Source organism: Furipterus horrens, unplaced genomic scaffold, assembly GCF_987537825.1.
Source record: "Furipterus horrens unplaced genomic scaffold, mFurHor1.1.pri manual_scaffold_1, whole genome shotgun sequence".
Lineage (NCBI taxonomy): Eukaryota > Metazoa > Chordata > Mammalia > Chiroptera > Furipteridae > Furipterus > Furipterus horrens.
This window is the reverse complement of record NW_028327171.1, coordinates 204,984,213-205,006,545: the sequence shown is the minus strand read 5'-3', so window position 1 is coordinate 205,006,545 and position 22,333 is coordinate 204,984,213. Positions and strand designations below refer to the sequence as shown.

Sequence of the window (22,333 nt, the reverse complement as noted above, 5' to 3'; positions counted from 1 at the left end):
TTTATTAAATGTATAGTTTCAGAAGTTCATGGCTCTTCCTTAAGCTTTTAAAATCAGCTTAGGAATCTCATTATCTTATTTATAAGCCTAGCAAATATTAACAATCACTTTGAGAGGGCTTTTGATTAATGTTCAGTCTCATTTAAACACTTAGTTAATTAAACCTCTTTAACATTTAAGCAGCATTTATAAATTTAATATATTCAATTCCTTTGGAAGTACTTCATCTAAGAAACCTTCCCAAGTCCTAAAGTGACTCATAGATTTAAAAAATTAAGTGCACAGAAAAAATTAGTGAAGCTTAAATTCTCTTAAATTTCCAATCTATATGCAAACTTAGAAAGATTTCAACTTTAAAATCACAAATCTCAATCAATTATTCAAGTCCAAACATAAAAGCATGATCTTAAGAGTGGTCTATTATTCCAATAGCCAAATTCTCTTTAAAATTGCATGTATATAATGTATCATTGGCATGTACTAAATACTTGTCCCCCACAAAAAAAAAAAAATATCAGGACTTCTGGCCAAGATGGAGGCATAGACAGACATGCTGCATCTCCCTCCACAACTAAGAAGGAATACAACTACCTCAAAACTAGAGACAACCAAAAGTTCCAGAAAATCAAGCTGCATAGAAGTCCAACAAACAAAGATATAAAAAAGAAATACTCAACCAGACAGGTAGGAGGTGCGGAGCCAGGCAGAGAGGACGCAGTGTGATGGCAGCAGTAGTGGTGGCAGCAGCAGGCCAGCAGAAAGTGCAGTCACACATTTTAAAATGTCGGGAGGGACACCTGGGGAGCACTCCCAGCACCAGACCAAACCACGAAGCTCACAGTCCCAGTGCTGGGGAAAATAAAGCCTCATTGCTTCTGACTGTGCAAACTAGTAGGGGTTGGGGCAGAGGAAGAAACAGCCAGTCTCTCAGCAGAATCTGCTTGCTTAAAGGGCACCCATGGTCCTAGAATGTCCACAGACCCACCTGCTCTGGGAACGATGGCCAGGGCAACAGTTAGAGACACTAGTCCCATACGAAAGTGGGAGAAGTGCCTGGAAAAGGGGCAAGTGCTGATCAAGCGGCATTGTTCCCTCTCAGACCCCTCTCCCACGTACAGCGCCACAAAGTGGTGAAACAGGTCACCCTGTACTGATGAATACCTAAGGCTCCACCCCTTACAACATAACAGGTGTGAGAGCTCTACCTAAGACACAGAGGCAAACAAACACAGGAACCTGTCAAGATGAGAAGACAGAGAAGTATGACCCAAAAGGGGGAACGGATCAAAGTTCCAGTGGGAGAACTGAGCGACAAGGAGATAGCCAACCTAGCAGATGCAGAATTCCAAACACTGGTGATAAAGATTCTCACAGGCTTGACAGATATGTTTGAGTATGACAAATGCATAAGCAAAGAAGTGAAGGCTATGCTAAATGAAATGAAGGCAAATCCACACAAAACCAATGCTGAAGGGAAGGAAACGGGTTCAAATCAATGCTTTGGAACATAAGGAAGAAAAAAACAGTCAACCTGTACAGAATGAGGAAACAACAATTGAAAAAAAGGGGAGAGGCTTAGGAACCTCAGGGACAACTTTAAACGTGCCAACATCCGAACCATAGGGGTGCCAGAAGGAGAAGAGGAAGAGCAAGAAATTGAAAGCTTATGTGAGAAAATAATGAAGGAAAACTTCCCAAATTTGGCAATGGAAATAGACATAGTCCAGGAAGCACAGAGAGTCCCAAACAAGCTAGTCCCAAAGAGGACCACACCAAAACACATCATAATTAAAATGCCAAAGGTTCAAGATAAAGGGAGAATCTTGAAAGCAGCAAGAGAAAAGCAGAGAGTTACCTACAAAGGGGTGCCTATAAGACTATCAGCTGACTTCTCAAAAGAAACTCTGCAGGCAAAAAGAGACTGGCAAGAAGTATTCAATGTGATGAAAAGCAAGGAGCTACAACCAAGATTACTCTATCCAGCAAAGCTATCATTTGGAATGGAAGAGCAGATAAAGTGCTTCCCAGACAAGGTGAAGCTAAAGGAGTTCATCATCACCAAGCCATTATTATATGAAATGTCAAAGGGACTTACTTAAGAAAAAGAAGATCAAAATTATGAACAGTAAAATGACAATAAACTCAGAACTATCAACAACTGAATCTAAAAACTAAAAACAAAATCTAACTGAACAAACCAGAATAGGAACAGAATCATAGGTATGGGGATCATTTGGAGGGTTATTAGCTGGGAGGGGGAATGGGGAGAAATGGGGAAATGGTGTAGGGATTAAGAAGCATAATTGGTTGGTACAAAATAGACAGGGGGAAGTTAAGAATAATATAGGAAAGGGTGAAGCCAAAGAACTTATATTCACAACCCTGGACTTGAACTAAGGGGGAATGGGATTGCTGGAGGGAAGGGAGTACTGGGCAGAGGGGAGCAAAGGGAAAAGAAATTGGGACTACTGTAACAACATAATCAATAAAGTATACTTTAAATTTTTTTCATATGTTGAAATTCTAACTCCCCATGTGATGGCATTTAAGAGATGGAGCCTTTGGAAGGGAATTAGGTCATGAGGGTGGAGCCCCCATGAATGTGATTAGTGCCCTTATGAAAGAGACGCCAGAGAGCTCCCTTGTCCTTTTCACCATGAGGACACAGTGAGAGGACAAATGGCTGTCTGTGAACTAGGAAGCAGATCCTCACCAGACACCAAATCTGCAGCATTTTGATCCTGGACTTCTCAGCTTCAAGAACTATGAGGAACAAATTTCTGTTGTTTATAAGCCACCCAGTCTATGGTATTTTGTCACAGCAGCCTGAACAGGCTAAGAAGATAATATATGTACAAATTCTTTTAACTTGAAAATGCAGATGCCTCTCGACTTACAATGGGGTTAAATCCCTCTAAATCCATTGTAAGTTGAAAATATCGCAAGTCAAAATGCATTTAATACTACACGGTAGACTCTCAGTTGTTAACCCTTGTGATTGCCTGCCTGACTGGCAGCTGTAACTCCCTGCCACTGCCCAGCATCATGAGTATCACACCACATATCCACTAGCCCAGGAAAAAATCAAAGTTCAAAATCTGAAGTATGGTTTCTACTGAATGCATATCACTTTTGCACCATCATAAAGTCAAGAAACTGTAAGTTGAACTATTATAAGTTGGGAACCGTCAGTTCACAATAAAATATTTTTAATTGAAAAAAAAACTGTAGTTATGATTCCCTTAAACATTTGTATGCTCAATTTTAAAGTTCCCCTGGGCTACTAAAATGTCTACCCTTAAGGGAGACCATTTTCTTCTCTCTAACTGAGGCTGCTAATCAATGAGAGATTATGTAGGGGGCCGCCTAGATCCTCATGTGTGACTCTGTGGACCAGTCAGTCTATTGCCTGTCTCCAACACCTAACTTAAAGGCGGAGGTGGCCAAGGAGATTGATTACTAGTAATTGGTTACTCGTTTTCAAATCAGAATTCAGTCTACACCCCCACCCAGGACCCAACGCTGATTTTGCATTTATTTGACCTTTAAGGTATATAATTACGTATTTTTCCATCTAACTCTAAAGAATCCTGCTTTTTTAAAATATGCTTATTTCTGGGGGCTGCACAGTTCTTATGGATATTAAACTTTTAGCTAATTGAATTCTGGTTACCTCTCAGTGCTTTATCTGGTTATTCAGTCAAGACTCCCAAAGTCATTCTCCAAGGCCATTGCTCAGCTCCACCCCTCACCCTTCTTCACCCACTGTGGTCCCTGAGGTCCTAATTCTCCTGGGAAAGAAAAAGTAGGCTCCCCCAAGATCTAGGCACCCAGCCACCTGGGAGACAAAGGGAAAAGCTCTAAAGCCTCGTAACTTCACCCAGAGTGTTTGGCACCACAGCCTCCTGCGTTCTACCCTTTCAAGAGCAGGCACTGCAGTAGTCAGGTCTGTTGGAAGAAAAAGGCCCGGGTAAGAGGCACGGGAGCCAAACCCCTAATCTCCCAAGGGATGAGGAGCCATAGCCAAGGTCACCAGCCAGTGATAGAACCCAGGACTTCCAACTCCCAGCCTGTATGCTGACCACTCAACCATAAGGCCTTCAACAAAGGTCAACTCAGCGGAGCCAGAGAGGAGCTCACAGATCACAGCCCCAACCAACCAGTCCAAACATTAGAGTATGCTGTGTACTGCCCTTTGGTTGCCTGGTCAACAGAATAGAAATAGGCATAGTTCCTGCCCTTTCTAAAATAAATATACATACCATGTATTTGTATTTCCATACTAAGGGGAAGCGATAAGAAATAACTTTCAACTATAGTGGGAATGTGGTGGGGGCAGGGCTGGGTCCCAGAAACCAGAAGCTGGAGGAGAGAAAACAGAGACGGGAGGCCTCAGGGGTCCTGTCCTTGGGAAAAGTTCTTACAGAAGATAGCCCTATATACAATGGGCCCTCCAAAAGCCAGAATAGAGAAGCTGCCCTGGTCCCTCCATCATTAACATCGGAAAGAACTACTGGTGGAACAGGAGTGGACAGCTATGATGGAACACGAGGCTTCCTGCTGGCTCGAGTCCCTGCGCCATCTCTCAGGCTCCCCATCTATCCCCATCTTGCCTCCTACAACTCCTGGGACCTCTGCTGGCACTTTGTCTTTCCCACCTGCCACTGTCTATTCAGCAGCCTAGTGTGCAGGACTGCCAACATCTCTCGCTCCAGCTGGCTGGGAAAGAAACTCACAACGCCTGTTTGGGTTTTGAGGGTATTCTTACTGACAGACACAGAGAAAGGGACAGTTGTAATTGAAACTACCAAACATGATCATCAAAACATTTCTGGAACTCTATAAAAGTTTTACTGGTGTCACCCTTGGCTTTTGCTGGATCCTATTATAAATGGGGCAGCGTCCTTGACCTATTGGCCCTTCCTTCTCTGCCACCTACTCACCCCTATGCCCTCCATGCACTCCTATGACCAGGCACTGGTGTCTTTGCTAGGGATACAAAAAAAAAAAAGCTCAGGCTGGGTCTCTGACCATCTTATGGTCTAGAAGGGAGACAGACATGTACCAGTCACAGAAGTGTGGTGACAGAGGGGCCATGACAAGCTTGCTGAGGAATCCTCAAATCAAAGGCTTGTCTTGCATGCTCCTCAGTCCCTTTTTTCCTCCCCGCGTCCATCATCCCAGCAGCTCCCAGCCTCTGTTGTCTCCGAATATGCCCAAACTCCTCTCTGTCTTTCACCTCCTGGGGTCCTGGCAGGCCTGTCCCAGGAGCTCCCTGCTCCTTCAGGTCCCCAGATCCAAGTGGGACTCACCCACCACCCAGAGAACATCCCAACAGCTGTCTGTTTGGTCAGCACTTGATAGAGTTGTTCAACAAAAAGGAAGAGTTCCTACTAAAGTAAAAATAATCCCATCAGAGGTCTAAAATATTAAATCTTCCTTCTGGAACAGAAACCCCACAAATATAGTATTAGAGTTTTCACTCTGTGCTGTGGGGAGTCGTGTGAGCGGTGAGGTTCTCTCTCAATTACAGAATTGATCTGGAAACCAAACCCCTCCCTCTGGGTTTCCTACTTGCCACATTGCATTCAATCCCCTGTTCAGTGCTTGCCCAGAACCTGTCTTATTGTTGCTTTCAGAATGGCTTACGCACCAGCTGTATGGGCAGCGTTTGGTGCAAGTGCCCTTCAGCTCTGTTGCCCTTCTGTTGCTGCTCAGAATTCCCATTGAGAGTGCTAAGTGTCAACAGGCATGATCATTATTTGAGTCACTTGATATGACACAAGAAGAGATGTCACATAGGCTGCCAAATGGGATGCATTGTTGCCAGCTTCTGTGCCCTATAGGAAAGGCCCAGGGTAATCCAGGCAGGTGGTCTGTGAGCTTGACAGCCAGAAGCTTTCTTGAGGGCACCAGACATCTTAAGTGAGCTGAATCCTCAGTGTGGAACAAGGAAATGCCAGCCACCCTCTTTGCTCAAAGTAGAAGAATGAGTTAGCATCTCTCTGGGCCTGAAGTGGCCTTGAACTTATCCAAGGATAGTGAAAACGTTGGGCAGCTGCCCAAGATGTGGCCTTAACCCCATGCAAAAAGCTGCAAGGGGAGGGGTAAGAGGGCAGTGGCCCCACTATCTTTCTTATTGGAGGGGTGCTGGGCCACCTTGCACATGCCCACTTCTCAAGCTGCTTCCAGTCTTTATAACGGAGACTGCCGTGGGGCCTGCTCTTCAAAAATGCCAAGGCCTCTAACCCACCCCCTAGTATACCAGGGCCAGATGAGGCTTCTCTCTTTTGATTCCTCTCTACACCTGGAAGAAGACCTCCATCAAGTTGCCCATCTCCCCAGGAGGATAAGGTTGGAAGGTCAGTGAAGGGGAAGTCAGAGGAAATACAGGGGCTACAACGACTTCAGGACGAAGTCCTAATGTCCCTAAATAAAACGATCTAATTGCTCAGGCCCCAGGCCAGGCCGGTTGGTTGCCTGTCTATGGGTTTGCCACTGTCCCATTATCCCTTGTCTTTCTCTCTTACATGCCCAACCTGGCCCACTGACACTCTCCTCCCCCACCCCCCAAGGTACCCATCCCTGGTAAGCTTTTGGGTTGCTGCAGCTTCCTAAGTCCTCTTAGGGCCTCCACAGGACCCCACCTCGGGTGAGGAAGCATCCCCCCCAAGCTGGCCCAGCTCAGGATGTGTCTCAGCCAAATCTGGCCTCAGGTACTTAACTATACTGCAGCTACTTCCCCTTGGGCTGGGGAGTCAAGGCAGGTGGGAATGGCGGTGGTCTTCAAGGCTCCAGACTCTTAGGCCTTATTCCTGTACTTCACATTGGCAGACATGTTCACTAAACAGAGGTCATGGCTGGTTCTACCCTTCACTGAAATTTTTTCACCTATTGTTCTGAGGCCTCGGGTCTAGTTATACTAGAGGTCACCCTGACCAGGGCCCATTCTTTCAAAAGCCCCTTCTTATTTCTCATTTTCCAGTTAAGGAACGCCCACAGCTCTCAGCTACTTGCCAAGCAGAGATAACTGACACAACCCCTGTCCAATAGGAAGCCGAGTCTTCCTGGGTCCAGCCACCTCTTTGTCTCAGGCTCAGGAGTAAGTGGTTCCGCCCGGGGGGGGGGGGGTCTTGGCCTCCCCCAGGGCAAACAGGGGAGTCAGCGTGCACTGAGACCCACAGGGGAACCAGGCAACCTCATGCAGGACTCGAGAAGGGAATGGCGTCCTGCATGCGAAGCCCCTCAGCCATGCTTCTCCGTGTGGCCCCTGCCATTGGTGTTTGGAATCTGCTTGGTACACATCCGTGTTCTAGGTTTTTGCGTTTGCCTTTGCTTTGCTCCTTAGCAAAGTTCCTCTGAAATGCCGCCTGGCCTTGGCCAGTCTCAGGGAAAAGGAATTTTGTCCTGAGGCCTGTAGGGGGTGGGGAGCCTATCACAGCCCAGACGCTGTTAGAAGCTATCACAGCGCCAGGGACCAAGGGAGCCCCAAGGGAGCCAGGGCAACTGGAATGAAATGCTTAAACCAGAGTGACTATCCGAGAGAGCTGGAAGGGAGCAGTTCTTCTATATGAACACAAGGAACAGCTTCCCAGTAGGCTGTCCCTTCTCTCCTGACCAGCTTCAGGGCTCTAGCTGTTGGCCTGAACGCCTGGGAGGAAACTGGGAAGACGATGAGAAGCAGGGCCGGCTCCAGCAGAAACGGCTAATGGGAATGAAGGGTCTCTGCCTCCCCTCATCTCCCAAGGAGGAACTGAATGTGCTTGACTGGGATCTTGGACCACAGCGGATCCCCCAGGTAACAGGGCAACCCTGCCCGATGGTGCAGTCTGCAGTGTGAGACAGTGGCCACCAGATGGCAACGCAGAGACAACCGACTCCACCACGCTGCCAGTTGCCAAGCAACTGTGACGCAAAAGACTCCTAGTTCGCACCCTCCTCCAGGCCCCCAGGTTATTTCTGGCGTTACAAACTGTTGCGCAAGGAGTGGCCTCAGGAATCCCAGAACTGCCTGTCTTTCAAACCGGGAGAATCTAAAATGGTCCAGGGATCCCAAATCCAGCACCACCCTGGCGTCTAGGGGATTGGGCTACTGTCCCTGCTCTTCTGAATGCCAGAAATCAGGAAAAGAAGATAAACGTTTTACATTCCCCTCTGTAGCTCCACAGCTCTGATTTCCCTGGTGGCTAAAGTGAGCAACCACCTCCTCCCCTCCCCCACCCACCCTTCTAAATAGGGGCAGGATTAAAGGCATGTGACCTTGAGCCAGACCTTGAGCATCCTGCTCCTCCCTGCTTTAGAGGGGCTCAAGGGGTTGATGATAAGACCCAGCTCTGACCTTCTGTGGTTCTGATTCTCTCCCTTTCCCCCAAGAATTCTGTCCTTGCCTTAACCCTCTTCTCCAGTTTTGATGGCCCTGAAAATATAATTCTTCCAATTCCAGCAGATAAATATGACCTAAGAAACCAGACATGGATCCAAGAAAGTGAGGCAGACACAAGACAAGGGGTGTGGTTATAATGAGCTCAAAGCCTGTGCCGGTCTGGTCTGTAAAAGGACCCAAGTGGGACAAGGTCAGAGCCTCGGAGAGGGTCACAGGGCCCCTCCAGCCGTGGCAGCAGAGTGGTTCCAGGCACGTCTTCGGGTCATGAGGGGCCCATTGGCCCTGGAGCTGGGCTCTGATGTGGGCCCAGGGGTCAGTCACTAAGGTGTCGGGGTCTCCGAGGGGCACTGTGTCAGAGGGTCATACAGGCATGTGCAGCTCATTGTACTCATCCTGCCCATCCTCGTCAAAGTTTGGTTCAGCATCTTCCGAGTCCAGCTGCAGAAGGAGCAGGAGGTCAGAGGAGGTAGGGAAGCCGACTCCCACCCCGCAGTTCCCCAGCTCTTCCCCTGGCCAGCAGCCCTCACTGTTTCCAGACCTTTCTAAGCCTCCCTGTCTGAAGGGACTGCGACCCCAGACTGAAGCACTTCCCTTCGGCCAAAACCTCAGGTCACTCCCAACCACCTCCAGGGGCAGCTCCTAATAACAAGACTAACAAGAGCAGCTACCACAGATGAAGTCCTTCCTTGGGGCCACTCCTAGCTCTTGCGGTGTACCTCTGTAGACCATGTTTGGGTAGGTGATTTGCAAAAAGATGACCCTTCCTCTAGATGACAAAAATAGGGCTCAGGTGGATTTCAGCACCACCCCACCCCCACTCGTCCCTCCGCTATGCGCTTCTGTTCAATGCACAGCCTGCACAGCTGTCTGCAGCAGCCTCGTGCTTCCTCACACCAAATCGTCGTACTCAGTTCTTTACCTGGATTCACGTTCACGTTTAAGTCTCACAACAACCCGATAAGGTAGAAGCTACCATTAACCCCATTATATAGATGAAAGTAAGATTTCAGAAGGTCAGGTAACTTGTGTACAGTCCCACAACTGGCAGGCGGTGCACAGAGGCTGGAACCCAGGTCTCCCCGATGCCAGGCCTCATCCCGCCCCCCCCCCCCCCAACACTGCTCCTAGCACAACCCCTTACCGCCTGCAGCTCTCTGTCCTGGAAAAGCCGGGGCAGTAGGCAACGCCTCAGAGGCACTGTGAGCAGCAGCAGGAATGGAAAAGCGAGCGAGGCCGCCGTGGACTTGACCACCCAGAGCAGGGCGATGCATCCCAGCTGGATGCAGGTGAACAGGTGCATCCGCCACGTCTTCACCTGGGAACAGGCATCAGCTCTCACCACACTCCCACCCACATCTCTGGGGACTTGCCTCCCCAGATCCCAACGTATCTTCATAGTCATCCCGTCGATGTCCGGCCCAGGGACGCCTCGGGCCCTCTCCTTATCACTCATCTCCCCACTTCCGTGCTTCCTGGCCATACCTTGGTCACATAGGGCTCCTCAGGATGGTGTTTAGCTGGCATGAAGATGAGCAACAGACGCCGGGACAGCTGTATGCCAGACAGTGATGTGACTCCCATGTACAGGAAAATCCCAAAGAGCACGGCCAATGGGATCTGGCGCAGCACAGCCCCCATGACAATGGACAGGCCTGGAGGAGGTGACACAGACCTACCTGACCCCTCAGACAGTCCTGGGAGGACAGAGAGGCCTAGTGGGGATGGGATGTGGACCATCTAAATGATGTGCTGGGCCTCATCACCATAAACAAGAGAAGACAGAGCAGGACAGAGAACCAGGAAAGGACTTAGGGAAAGTGGGGCCCGTGAAGGGTCAAGAAGCAGGGTTGGCAGGCAGGGCGGGGGCTATACAGGCCACATTTGGAGATTCAGAAGGGACCTGGGCCGAGCCTGGAATAGAGTTGATTGAAGGCCTTGGGGTCCCAGAAGACAAGCCTGTGGGGCAGGGGCCAGGGCCTTCAAAGGTGGACTCTCACCCACGAGGCTGGAGATGAGCACCCCGGTGACCCTCTGCTCCCGCACCTCCTGGATCTGGGGCTTGTCTCCAGGCGCAATGGCGGTGCGCATAACGGTCAGTGCATTGACGTGGGTGACTGAGCGGACAGTGGCAGCTGTAAGCCAGGGCAACCCAAACAGCCCACAGAGTCCCCCCAGGGAGCCGATCAGAAGCAGGTCCAGGTGGAAGCCGGAGCCTTTGAGCAGCCTCCGAGCCTTCTGGCTGACAATGAGCCTACAGCAGAGGACAGGGTGGGGGTGAGGAGGCCAGCAGCTGGTGCAGGCTGCACGCACGGGTGGGTGGGGAGGGAAGCACATGCAGGGAAGAGCTCTCCCCAGGACCTGCCAGCTTCCTCTTTCAAGTTCCCAAATTAAAGTTCTCACATGTAAGCAAATATGAGCCAAATTCCTACCCTGTGGATGTTTGAAACACCACAAAAGCCAGACACCAGATCTCACCACGCTATTGTGGTTTAACCAAACTGAGATCTTGTGAGCATCACTGAGTGAGAGAACATACTGCCAGTGTTCTGAGGACTGTCAAGTGCTACCCTGCATTTGGCACATGTGAAAGCACCTTAGGGAAACTGTCCCCCTTGTCACTAACCCCAGCACCCTCCACTCATCGCCCAGGGTCCCCCCAACCCTCTCACGCAGTGATCTGAGTCTCCATGAAGATCAGGATGAGGACCAGGAGGGCGGGGACAGCAGCTGCCACCATCATCCAGGGCGGGAAAGGACGGGCACTGCCCAGAGGTGGAATGAACCATGTACGCTTATGGGGGGAGGTCACCGAGAGCCCCGTGGGCACTGTCAGCTTCTGCATGGCCAGAAGGAAGACAGGGTTCAAGGGCACTGCCTCCCATGCTAGGGACCCATGCAGCAGCTGCTTCCACCACGCTGTGTCCCCAGTACCAGGTTTGGGGGAAATTAGTTTTGCATCCTCTGAAGTTGCTATCCCCATAAGGGTTCAGTATAGGGTAGAAACATGGCATACCTTCTCCCAGATCCCCAGAACTGCCGGGAAACCTACTATGGGGTCACCTGTCATTCTGCCCCCAGCCACAAACCGGCTCCTCCAGGAGTCTTGCCCAAGGATCACACATTGGCCTCAGACCCCTGGGTGGCCTCCTCAGGGGAACCACATGGCTGCTTCTGAAACCCCCAGCCCATCCATACCAGGGTGGCCCCAGAAGGTCACTGCCACTCCAGTAGGAAAGCTGGGTTCTGGCCCTGATCTTGGCTGCTGGGGCCATGTGGAAGTGTCATAGCCTGCCTCTCAAGGCCCAGGGTGAGGACCAGCTGCCAGAGGAGGCAGGGCTCACTCACCTGTGTGTAGGTGTCTGTAATGGAATAATCCACCAGGACCATCACGAGAATGGAGATGGGGATGCCGAAATCCCCAATGATGCGGCGAGCCTTCGGAAAAGGGAGCAGAGGTGGAGGGGTGGGTGGGGGAACTAACGTGGGCTTATAACCCCTTGCTCTCTTGGGTCTGAGCTGGTTCAGGAAGCCCCCAACCTGTCCCTTTAAACTTCATGGGTGCCATCCAGCCCAGGCGGGCATTCCTCTTCTGATTAGACTTCCCTGAGGCTTCTGATGGGGGTGGGGCTACCCGGACTTGTTTTAGGCCCATGGGTTGTGCAGGAGAAGCGGGCAGCGCCACTCTGGAGCAGAGCCTGGCAGTGACAGCAGGGACAAAGGGAGTCCCACTCCCCTGCCAACCACGCACCTTGCCCCCCAGGAAGCGGCTGTTCCTGAACTTGCGTAGGAAGAAGGCAATGAGGAAGGTTCCAAGCATGAGGATGAGGGACAGCAGGGCCGTGTTGGGCTGGTTCCTCGGGCCTGGCGGCCCCTCAGTGGGAGGCACAGCACTCCCATTCAGGCCCAGCCTAGCCTCTGATGCCCCCTCCGGGGGGTAGAATGGCAGCAGTGGGTGCTCCATGAACACCTGTGTGGGTTACAAGGCTGTCTTAGTGCTCTCCTGCACAGGTGATCCTGATTTCATCATCATCAGTACACCTGCAAGGGAGAAGGCTGGCCCCTCACCCACCTGACCAGGCAAGAGTCACACAGGACATGCAGCTACAACACATACACACACACCTCTACAAAAGGTGACCCGAAGACACCCAGCCCCACAGTGTTGGCAATGACTTCTTCACCTATTTATCCAGGTGAATCCTGGAGTTGTGACCAATACCCTACAGGTTTGATTCGTTCCCCTTCAGCTCAGACCTCACCCAGGTTGTCCCTGACCCCCTCTATCTACACCCAGCAGAGGCCCCCTCTGCCCCCCAATGCTCCATGCTAACCCCTCCGTGCTCTCCTCCCCAGGGTGCTGCCCACCTGCATCTACACCTGCCCTGCCCCTAAGACCTCTCTGGACCTCCACCTTGTAGAGCTTGTGGAAGGTCTCATAGATGAAAATGAGAGAGATGAGGAAGGCGAAGATCTCCTGGGTGAAAGGCGAGATGTAGCGGACCAGGAAGCTGCCCTCAGCGGCCACCAGAGCAAGGACGAAGACCACCAGCCAGAGGCCAACCCACACTCGGCCGGTGAGGTACTCCAGGTCTTGAGACTGGCAGAACTGGCGGCCAGAAGGAGGGGTGGTTATGCACAGCAGTCTGTCCTGGACTCGGGGCCCCAGGGGATGGGAGGGGAGGGTGGCAAGGTTAAGTCCAAGGGAGAGACAGTAGGGACCTATCACCTGGGCTGAGGGACCAGGAGAGGGGCAGGGCAGGGCTGTCACCTTGAAGAAGGCTTCTTCAAAGACCAGCAGCGGCCCTGAGAAGCCGACCACAAGCAGCGGCTGGGCCCCCAGCAGAGAAAAGAGGACCCCGAGGACAGCTGTGGACACGATCAGCTCGGACACACCCATCAGTCCTTCAGTCTTCTCCCCTGGAGGGGGAGGGGGGATGCAAGGGTCAGTGGGATGGCCCTGGCCTGGCTTCTACCTGGCTTCTCTTCCTTATCTGGCTTACCCTAACCTGGGGACCCAAGAATGGAGCAGTCCCCTAGAGCAAGACATAGGGCCCCTCACTTCAGCCTCCCAAGGTGACCACAGGATCCCCCACCTCTTCTCAGCTGATAGCCCCCCAAAGGTGATCATTGGAATCCCCTGACCCAACAGCTCAGGATGGTCACACTGAAGACTATCCCCTCCCACTCATAAGCCCGTAAAGTAATCATTGGGACACACTGGCCCAGAAACCTTGCAGGTGACTGAGCCCCCTTACCTCTCCGCCCTTCCCCCTCACCTAGCAGCCCCCCGAAGGTGATGGCGGGGCTGAGGGCAGCGAAGTAGATAAAGAGCACAGCAGCCACGCACTGGGAGTGCAGAGCATCCCGAAGGTCACTGGGGTAGTGCGGGTACCGGCGCTTCACGTCCCGGACCAGCCCCCCAAACACCGAGCCAGTCCGCCGCAGGGGGTCATCTTCAGGGATGGCCTCTGAGCCCCCCAGTTCCACTGACAGCTCTGGGGAACAAGGGACTGCTGGAATACAGACCACCCTCTCCTGCTTGGAGACCCTCCATCCTTCCCAGCCTGGCCCAGGGGGCAGGAGCCTGGGGTCTGGGACTGGGAGCCATGTACAGGACTCCGGGAGTCAGGACGGGGCTGGACGCACAGCCTTAGTAGCTGTGTCGGGGAGTGTGGGGCGGGTTCTGGGCCCCAAAGGGTCTAACCTTTCCCCGGGGCCACGTAGCTGCCCTGGGCAGTCATCTCAACTTTGGTCTGTTCGCGCTCCCGCCGCTTCCTCAGCAGCTCACGCTGGAAGGCAGCCACAGAGCGCAGCAGGTCGCGGCCCTCCACCTCGGATGGCGGGATCACGATGCTGCCGTCCAGGAACTCACTGATGGCGCTCAGGAGGTCCTGCCGGTCGTCTGCCTGGTAGGCAGCCTCGTGAAACAGCTGGAGGCAGGAAAGCAGGGGCTGAGCCGACCCAGGGAGCCCCCGAGAGGGGCTTCAGGGAGTGGGGGTTAGGATGTCCAGCCACATTCACAGGTCAAGTCCCGTGTCAAAATTCTGACTCATGTGCCCTGCTGGCGGGCAGGCAGCCACAGCCGGAACCCGGCCCCCTCCGAGTGCCCTCTATTCCCCTGGGAGCCTCCAGACTTTCCCACAATGCAACAGCCGCAGGGCTAACCCCGGGCACTGCAGAGGCCTCCAGGACCACTGGGAATGAAGAGTACCCACGCTCCTATCCAAGCCTAGGAGAAGCCACAGACAAGACCAACAAATCCAGCCTGTTCAGGTCTCATGTCACCTCCCAAACATGGAGGCCCGGGGCTGCTTCTCCCCTGCTTCCACCTCCCTCTCCCACAGCCCCACCTGCGGGGGACACTCTCTGCTCCCCTCGGCCAACAGCCCACTCCACTACTCCAAAGCACTGCCTGCCCCCCAGGAGGGCCTCAGGCAGTCTTGCAGCCGTGAGTACCTTGAGGGCAGTGAGAAAAACAGGGAGCAAGGGGGGCCCCCGGGGTCAGGCCTGGAGTGCCCAGTGCATGGGCTGTAGCACCAACCTTGTCAGACATGAGCGTAGCAATGGAGCGCCCGAGCTCATGGTAGTCAGTGCTGGTGTGGCTCGGGCCAAGCATCACGAAAAGGAAGCGGACTGGCACGGGGACCTCAAGCACAGACTCCAAGAGTACAGCCTCGTTCAACCGCACAAAGGCTGCTGCCGGCTGTTCCAAGAAAGGCACACAGCCTGGGGGGAGAATAAGGCACCAGCGCTGGGCACGCGGACCAGCCAAGGCAGGCCCCGGAGGGGATATCTCAGTCATCATGCACAGTGGGGCAGGTGGCTGGTGCACTGCAGAAAGAAACCCCATCCTAAAGGAGGCTTATATGCCTGTGTATTTATCACAATTAAGCAACAGGTGGAAATTAAGGGTCGTAAGGAAGGGGTGCTTTTTTCTAATTCTCACAAAGGTGCTATATGGATTAGCAGTTGCCCCAGACAGCTGAAAACTGGAAGGAAAGCAGGCAGAGGGGTGGGGGAGCACGGGTTGGAGATTAGATGGGTTGGGAGGGCTGGTGGGGGCCAGGGTAGGGAAGGAAGAGGCAGCCTGCAGGCCAGAGCTCAAGACAAGCAGACCACAGTGGAAGTGCCCACGCCCTGTGCCGCTGCCCCGGCGCCTGTCCCTCCTCACCCACGAGCACCACAGTAGCCTCAGCATCTTCGGGAATCTTCTCCAGCAGCTTCAGGCTCTTCCCCCGGTGACTGTCTCCCCCAGGCATGAGGAGGGGCTTCTGAGGACGCAGAACTGGAATAGGGCTGGGACCCAGACCGGAGGCCATGGCAGGCCCTCCCTTCCCTGGCTCCAGCCCTGGACTCTGCCCACCAACCCCTGGGTCTGGGCCCTGCTTTCTCCTGTCCCAGCCAAGGGAGGCACTGTGGGTGATGTGCCCTACGTCAGGAAGGAACCCCTTCTCCAAGCCCCCCACAACCACCTCAGCCTTATCTTGTTGAAATGGCTCCCCTGCATGTGCCACATCATCCCACTTAAACCTCCTGTTTCTCCAGAGTAGGGGCCCTTGGGCATGTCCCCTGCATAGGCTCCTACATGCCTAGCATGGTGGCTGGTGTCCCACCTTCCTGACCCACTCAAGGAAGCGACAATGGCCTCCACGGAAACTGGAAGCCTTCTCACTCCCCCAGCCCAGGTCAGAGGGAGGCGACTGACCTCCTTGGAGTCAGGGTCGTGAGGCCAGAGAGGGGCTGGCTCCCCCAGGTTATCGGCCATGGTAGGCACCGCCCCATCAGGGCCGTGACTGGGATTGGGGTGGTGATTCCCCAGGACCGAGTTCATGCTGGAGCTGGACGTGTTTCGGGGAAAGAAGCCACTGTCCTTGTCATCATTGGGATGGCTGGGGAAAGAGCAAAGGAGGAGAGGCAAGAGATCATGGACTGAGGTCATGAGGAAGTGACAAATGGAGGGTCAGGGCCTCTATCCCTCAGCCTCATTGTGAGAAAGAACTTTCTAATGGTTGGTGCTGTCCAAAGACGAGTCAGGAATGAGCTCCCTATCACTTGGGGTACTCAAGCAGAGGCTAGAAAGCCACACAGGAGAGGCTGAGCTCCTGGAGGAACAGCTGAACCAGGAGACCCCCTTCTGGGCACCCCGCCCGGGCACCTGTGCTTCAGCAGCAGGGTGCGCAGGACGCTGGCCCTGTCCTCTGGCCGGATCTGGTCGGACACAATCATGGTCTCCACCACAAGGTGTGCGATGCCTGGAAGGGTGGTCTGCTCCAGGTCCAGGAGGGCAGCTCCTGGGGGCACAGTCAGAGGAGGAGACACAGTGCCATCAGATAGGAAACACCACCCCCAGCTGCTGTGCTCCCCCAGGGCAGACCAATGTGCACCCAGACAGACAGGCAATTCCACGTGGCCAGAGCCCAGCCAGAGAGATGGCTGTGACAACGGAGCACGGCATGGAGGCATGGCCCCGCTTCGCCCAGGAAAGGGAGTCATGTGTAATCCACGTGGACTGATATCTACTGTGCCCCAGGTCCAGTGCCAGGTACCAGGGGCACAGCCCTGCCCCTCAGCACTTACAGCTGTGCAGGCAGTTGGATTCCACATTCCCAAAGAGGCAGCCAGACCTCATCTGGGCCCTGGACCCCAGGGAGTAGTCCCTGGGAGCTGCACGGCCCAGCACAGGCTCTGCAGTCTGTGAAGAGGGTATGCAGCCCTAGGGCTGGGCCAGCAGGGTCCGTACCGTGGGCGATGGTCCTCCTGAGCTCCAGAAGGCTGCGGAAGGAGAGCGAGGCCACGTGGGGCTTCCCCCAGCGCTCCGTTTCTTCCTCCACATCCTCCTCAAACTTGATCCAGCGCGCAGTCTCCCGCCAGTGCGGTTCCTGGCTGCGGTCCAGCATGAGCTCATTCAGCTCCACAAATACCTGGGGTGGGCGCCAAGGGTGAGGGCCAGGTGGGACATGGAGACCAGGCAAGGCAGAAAGGAAGGGAAAGGGGGGCCCTGGGGAGCAGAGGCACAAGGAAGCCACAGGTCACCCCCCTTGGGTGCTGCACCTCATGAGGCCTCCGGTCTAGCTGCTTCTTCTTCTTCTTCCTGCGCAGGATGGGGGCCAGTCCACCGGGACTGCTCCTCCCACCCTGTGTTCGAGAAGGCTTCTTCACTAGGTGCCGCCGCATGCCAGGGTTGTCTTCCAGCCGGTGACCTGTGGAGAAGGTGGGCTCGGCAGTCCCAGGGGTCTATCTCAAGGTCTCAAGGTCATGGCCAGTCCCTCCTGCCCCCTGCTCCGCCCAGCCAGTCCACTTGATGGGTGCCACAGTCACCCAGGGGCTATGCCAACAGACTAGCTTGTCCCATGTGGCTATTTCATAGATAAAGAGACTGAGGCCCAGAGAGGAGGAAGGACTATTCCACTGTCACACAGGAGACTACTAGCCACACCACCCCGTCTCAGTTCACAGCTCCTGCCATGGCCACTGCCTCTCACTCTGGAGTGCCATGACCCACATCGAGGCGCCAGGCCCCATCACCCAGAACTTTCCCTGAGCCCCCTCCCGGCACTCATGCCTAAGCCCATAGGTACGGGCAGATTCAGGCAGATCCTCTCTCCCCTCCTCCCCGCCTGCCCCTTGCAGGCCAGCAGCTGGGGAAGGCCAGCAGCCCATTTACTCACAAGCTGGTCCCCCTGCCATGGGGCTCAGCTGGTCCCTGGTAGACTCCCACAGGTCACAGTCCGCAAGGTCCAGCACCAACATCTCTAAGTCCTCTGAGGCCAGTGAGTCTCGAGGGCTGAGAGCTAGAGCCCTCGCAGGGCCCAGTGCGCCATTGGGCTCTGTGACCTCCTCCAGGTGGCTCATCGTTCCCCAGACAGTGGCCAAGGCCTCGCCCCTGCTCCCTCCCAGAGCCCCTGCTCTCCTGAGAGATGGAAGCCTGGACAGGAGTGGCCTTTGTCCAATCAGAGCTGGAGATGGCTGGGCCTCTCAGCCCCAACTCCCCACGTCCCCAGGATGGCTCCGGGCTGCTGTAAGCCCTCACCTTGGATCTGTAAACACACCCTCCCCCTGACCCTCCCCATCCCGCCACCACCACTGCTGCTGCCATCGGATTGTTCCTGTCCCTGTCCTCAGGCCCTGGCAACTTTCCATGACGTATTCAGCTCACAGCCCTCCTTCCCACCCCCGCCCACACACTGGTTCTAAGGGGGAGGAAGGCGGGGTCAGTGATGCCTCTGGCCTGGGCACAGAGCCCCATGGGTGATGACAGGTGGCACAGAAACCAGGGCCTGATAAGATGGAAAGAATGTGCCGAGATCACAGCCAGGGCTGGCCAAGGGTGGTGGGTCAGAACTGAGGGGGCGGGCCCCTGATACAGGGAGAAGCAGGGCCTGGCAGAGTGGCCCAGACGCAGGGGGCTGGTTTGAAAGGGTAAAAAAAGTCTATCCACCCTGATATAATATCTCCAAACATCCTAGGGAAGGGGGCTCCCTTATTCTGAAGGTGGCTCAGAAGATAGAATCAGGGTGGAAGGGAAGAGGTGTCATGAAGGAAAATCTCAGCTCTGGAAAACAGAGCGGAGAGGTCGTGAGCTCTGCCATGGTGAGGTAGTGAGGTCCCCGTCACGGGCCACATTCTAGCAGACAGGGATACTGCAGAGGGGGGCTCAGCCCGGGAGGGGCAGAACACAAAGTCTCTCCAAGGTCCCTCGCAGGCTCGGTGTTCATGAGAGTGGGCCATGGGGGCTGCTACAGGGTGTCACTCACTTTTCATGTCATCCAAGTCCGCGGAGCCCAACATCTGGGCCTCCGCCTCGTCAGTGGGCACCTGCTGCTCTGGGCCACCCAGGCTGCCCAGGGCACTGCCTGGGCACAGCCGCTCCCGGAGGTCATAGCTGGTTGATGGACTCCAGGGCCGGCTCTTCTCCCCAGCGACTCGGGAGACCCGGGCCCGGGGGCTGGGGGAGCTGCGGAGGCAACAGGCAGCCTTGGACTTGACAGGAAACCACAGTGGAGATGGACCAGGTTAGAGTTCCTTTGCCTCCAGCTCAGGGCAGGGCCTGGAGTGGCCCCCTGGGCACTACATACGGTCTCCTCCTGGGCCGAGAAGAAAGCTCACCCCCACCTTCCCGCCCCCATCACACTGGTCCCCCATCCCCTCGATCCATATCCTCCTCTTCAGTCCCCTCTGGTTCCTCCTTGCCAATCATGTGGACAGAGATGGCCACCCCTCCCCGCCCCCTCTGCCCCCTCTCCTCTTCTCTTCCCTTCTCCCTGGGGCAAAAGGAGAGCATACTCCCCAGGACCAGGCAGGAGTCTGGGACCTCCTCTGACCTGGGCCAGAGGCCAGTACCTGACCAAGTGCTGGGGGCTCTTGTCGGAACAAAGACCCCCTGAGGACAGGGGCTTGGTGAAGGCAGCCCTCCCGGAGAGGCTGGGACTGTCATCCTCGTCACTTCCAATGGAAAACTGTGGACAAACCAGACATGCCCAGGGCGCCTGCCCCAACCTAGCCACCCAGCCTAGCCCAGGCCTCCTCTCTGCCCCCTCAGCAGCCCGTCCACCTCCAAGGGCAGACACCTACCTTTGCTTTCTGTGGGGACTCTGAGGGTGGGGGCTCCACAGGCTCTGCCTCAGATTCCCCTGCCTCTTCCTCCTCCTCCTCCTCCTCCTCTTCCTCCTCCATGCCGGCTCCCCCCTCCTCCTGGATGGGAGGGGTCCCCTCAGAGGGGGCAGCAGAGGTTTTCTCCTTTTTCCTCTTCCTCCTGGTTTGCCGGGCAGAGGTGGGGGGCAGTCGCCGCAGCTTGTGGGGTGGAGGCAGGCGCACCGAGAGCGGGTGGTGGGTGTGGTGGGATGTATGCCGGTGAACTGGGGGTGCAGGAGAGTCAGGTGGGGCCCCCACAGCAGACGGGGACCCTACACCACCCTAGGGACACACACCTTATTCTAGCTCAAGGCCTCAAACAAGGGCACCCTAGTCCTTCCTCCAGAGCCAGGCTCCCCCTAACACCTGTGTCCATGTCCTGTCATTGGGGAGGCCTGGTAGTCGGGGGATGGGAATGATGGAGAGGGGGGGTCACGAAAGAGGGGGTGGTCGGAATGGGAGGACATGATGCAGCAAAGAAGGGAAAAGTGCAGTCAGAGAGCTAAGGAGGGGAGATGAGGAGGCAGAGAGAGAAGGGCTAGGGGTATGGCAGCCTTGGGGAAGACAAAGGTCACTAAGCAAGGCCTTGGGCCCATTTCCCTACACTTCCCCTGCCACTGGGACCCGGCTTCCCTGGCAGGTGGACAGGTGATGGGTGAGAGAGGCAGGATGACTTAACATGGCATGGTGGCCCAGCACAGCGTCCAGCACAAGATGGCACTGGGTGACCAAGCCAGCGGTGAGCACAGTGATGGTGGCAATGAAGGTGACGGTGGTGAGGGCGGCCACACTAGGGGTCCCCAGGCTACCCACACTCAAAGTCCCGCTCGCTGTAGCTGCGGCTGGGCTTCTCAGGGTCCCAGGCCGGGGGCTTGCTGATGAGATCCCCAAACCTGCTCACAGCCAAGGTCTTGCCCAAGTCATCATCCTCCTCCTCCATGTCTGGACTCAGAGGGGGCTCCTCCAAGGGCACCCGGACCTGCAGGCTCAGATAGCTCTCCTAAGGACCCTTGACTCACGAATGCCCCACACCCACCCCAACTCAGACCCTGGGTGGAGGCCGGGGGAGAGCAGCAGGCTCTATCTTCTACAGCCCCTTCTTCCAGGGCCCCAGGCTGGGGGTCAGCACCCCAGGCTCCCCGGGTTTGGGGAGACGGGACAACAGGTCTGAAAAATACCAAAAGACCCCTTTCTTCACACCGCCTAGCCAGCTCCATCTTGGAGCTGGGGGTCCCAGGGTCAGCCAGAGGACGCCCCTCTCCTTGGGATCTCTCCCCCTCCTCATCCCCCATCCCCACGCGTCAGTCACCTGGGGTAGGGGGGAGGCGCCCCCGGGCGGCGGGATCACTCCGTTGGCCATGGCCGGGGAGGCGTCTTGGGAGGCTCTCGCTCACTGAGGGACCCGTGACCCGGGTGAGAAGAGGGGGCCGCTGCGGGGCCCTGGTGGGGAGTCCTGGGGGAGGAGGGCAGGGTCGGGATCCTCGCAACGGCGTCCTCTTCCCTCTCCAAAGCCCGATTCCCCTGCCCAACCAAGGCCCTGCCACGCCCGGGACACCCCGGGCCCCGGCCGGGGCCAGCCGCGCCCCGCCCCACCCTGCCCTGCGGTACCTCGGGGCTTCGGAGCTCGCGCCCCATCTCCCTCCCGCTCTCGCTCCGGGGCCTGTCGCCCCGCAGGGCCGAGCAGCCTGGGGAAACCCGCGTTAGAGCAGAGGAGAGCAGGGCTGGCCTGGCAGACGCAGGCGCCGGAGTCCGCAGCCTTGCGGCTCCACCTCCTCGCGCTGCGCTGCGCTCCGCTCCGCAGCTCCGCGCCGCCGCCGCCGCCGCCGCCGCCCGGCCGCACAATGGGAGCGGGCGTGCGGTGACTCACCTCGCCCCGGCCGGCCCGGCCCCACGCGCGGCCCCCGCTGCACCCCACCAGCGCGACAGCCCTTTCTCTGGATGTCCCACACTTCGCTGAGGGTGGGGGCACGGAGCTCCAGTCCCGCAATCCCCAGATCCCTCCCCCATCTTGTTTTTAGCCTCGCCCCCCCTCAAGAGCCCCGAGGGGACCCCTCCACAAACAAAAGCCCCTCCACCCTGAGTTCACAGCACGGGGAAGCACCCACCACCTCTCCCTTCAGTCCCAGTATAGGCCCAAATACCGGGCTTCTGCCACCAGGCACCACCCAACGTTTGACCTTGGTATATTACCGCCGTTTGCCCACCTGTAGCCAGCAGGGCCCGGAACAGGAATGTTCCAAAGTTCCATCCATCTCTAACAGTCTGTGGCTGTTTCCACTTCTCTCTTCCTGGTCTCACACCCCTGGGGTCACATCCCCT

The 22,333-nt window shown here is 55.6% G+C and overlaps 1 protein-coding gene across 6 annotated transcripts; it reads right to left on the bottom strand.

The window, feature by feature from the left end:
- Window positions 1-8,486: 8,486 nt before the first annotated feature.
- Window positions 8,487-21,782, bottom strand: SLC4A3 (solute carrier family 4 member 3). Of its 6 annotated transcripts, none has more exons than XM_090284537.1 (24): window positions 21,623-21,782; window positions 21,324-21,467; window positions 20,828-20,993; window positions 19,955-20,238; window positions 19,724-19,839; window positions 19,138-19,337; window positions 17,435-17,583; window positions 17,124-17,304; window positions 16,539-16,674; window positions 16,089-16,272; window positions 15,555-15,654; window positions 14,925-15,109; window positions 14,088-14,313; window positions 13,639-13,878; window positions 13,152-13,300; window positions 12,795-12,989; window positions 12,132-12,350; window positions 11,729-11,818; window positions 11,053-11,219; window positions 10,381-10,634; window positions 9,866-10,035; window positions 9,525-9,698; window positions 9,052-9,149; window positions 8,487-8,821 (listed from the first exon to the last, which is right to left on the bottom strand). In XM_090284537.1, the coding sequence occupies exons 2-24, from the start codon at window positions 21,372-21,374 to the stop codon at window positions 8,704-8,706; spliced, it is 3,852 nt and encodes a 1,283-aa protein (XP_090140663.1). In that variant the 5' UTR covers window positions 21,375-21,467; window positions 21,623-21,782; the 3' UTR covers window positions 8,487-8,703. The 6 variants fall into 6 exon arrangements, with proteins under 6 accessions (XP_090140663.1, XP_090140672.1, XP_090140681.1 ...); XM_090284546.1 differs by having other exon boundaries at window positions 13,660-13,878; XM_090284555.1 differs by lacking the exon at window positions 9,052-9,149.
- Between the last annotated feature and the right edge of the window lie 551 nt (window positions 21,783-22,333).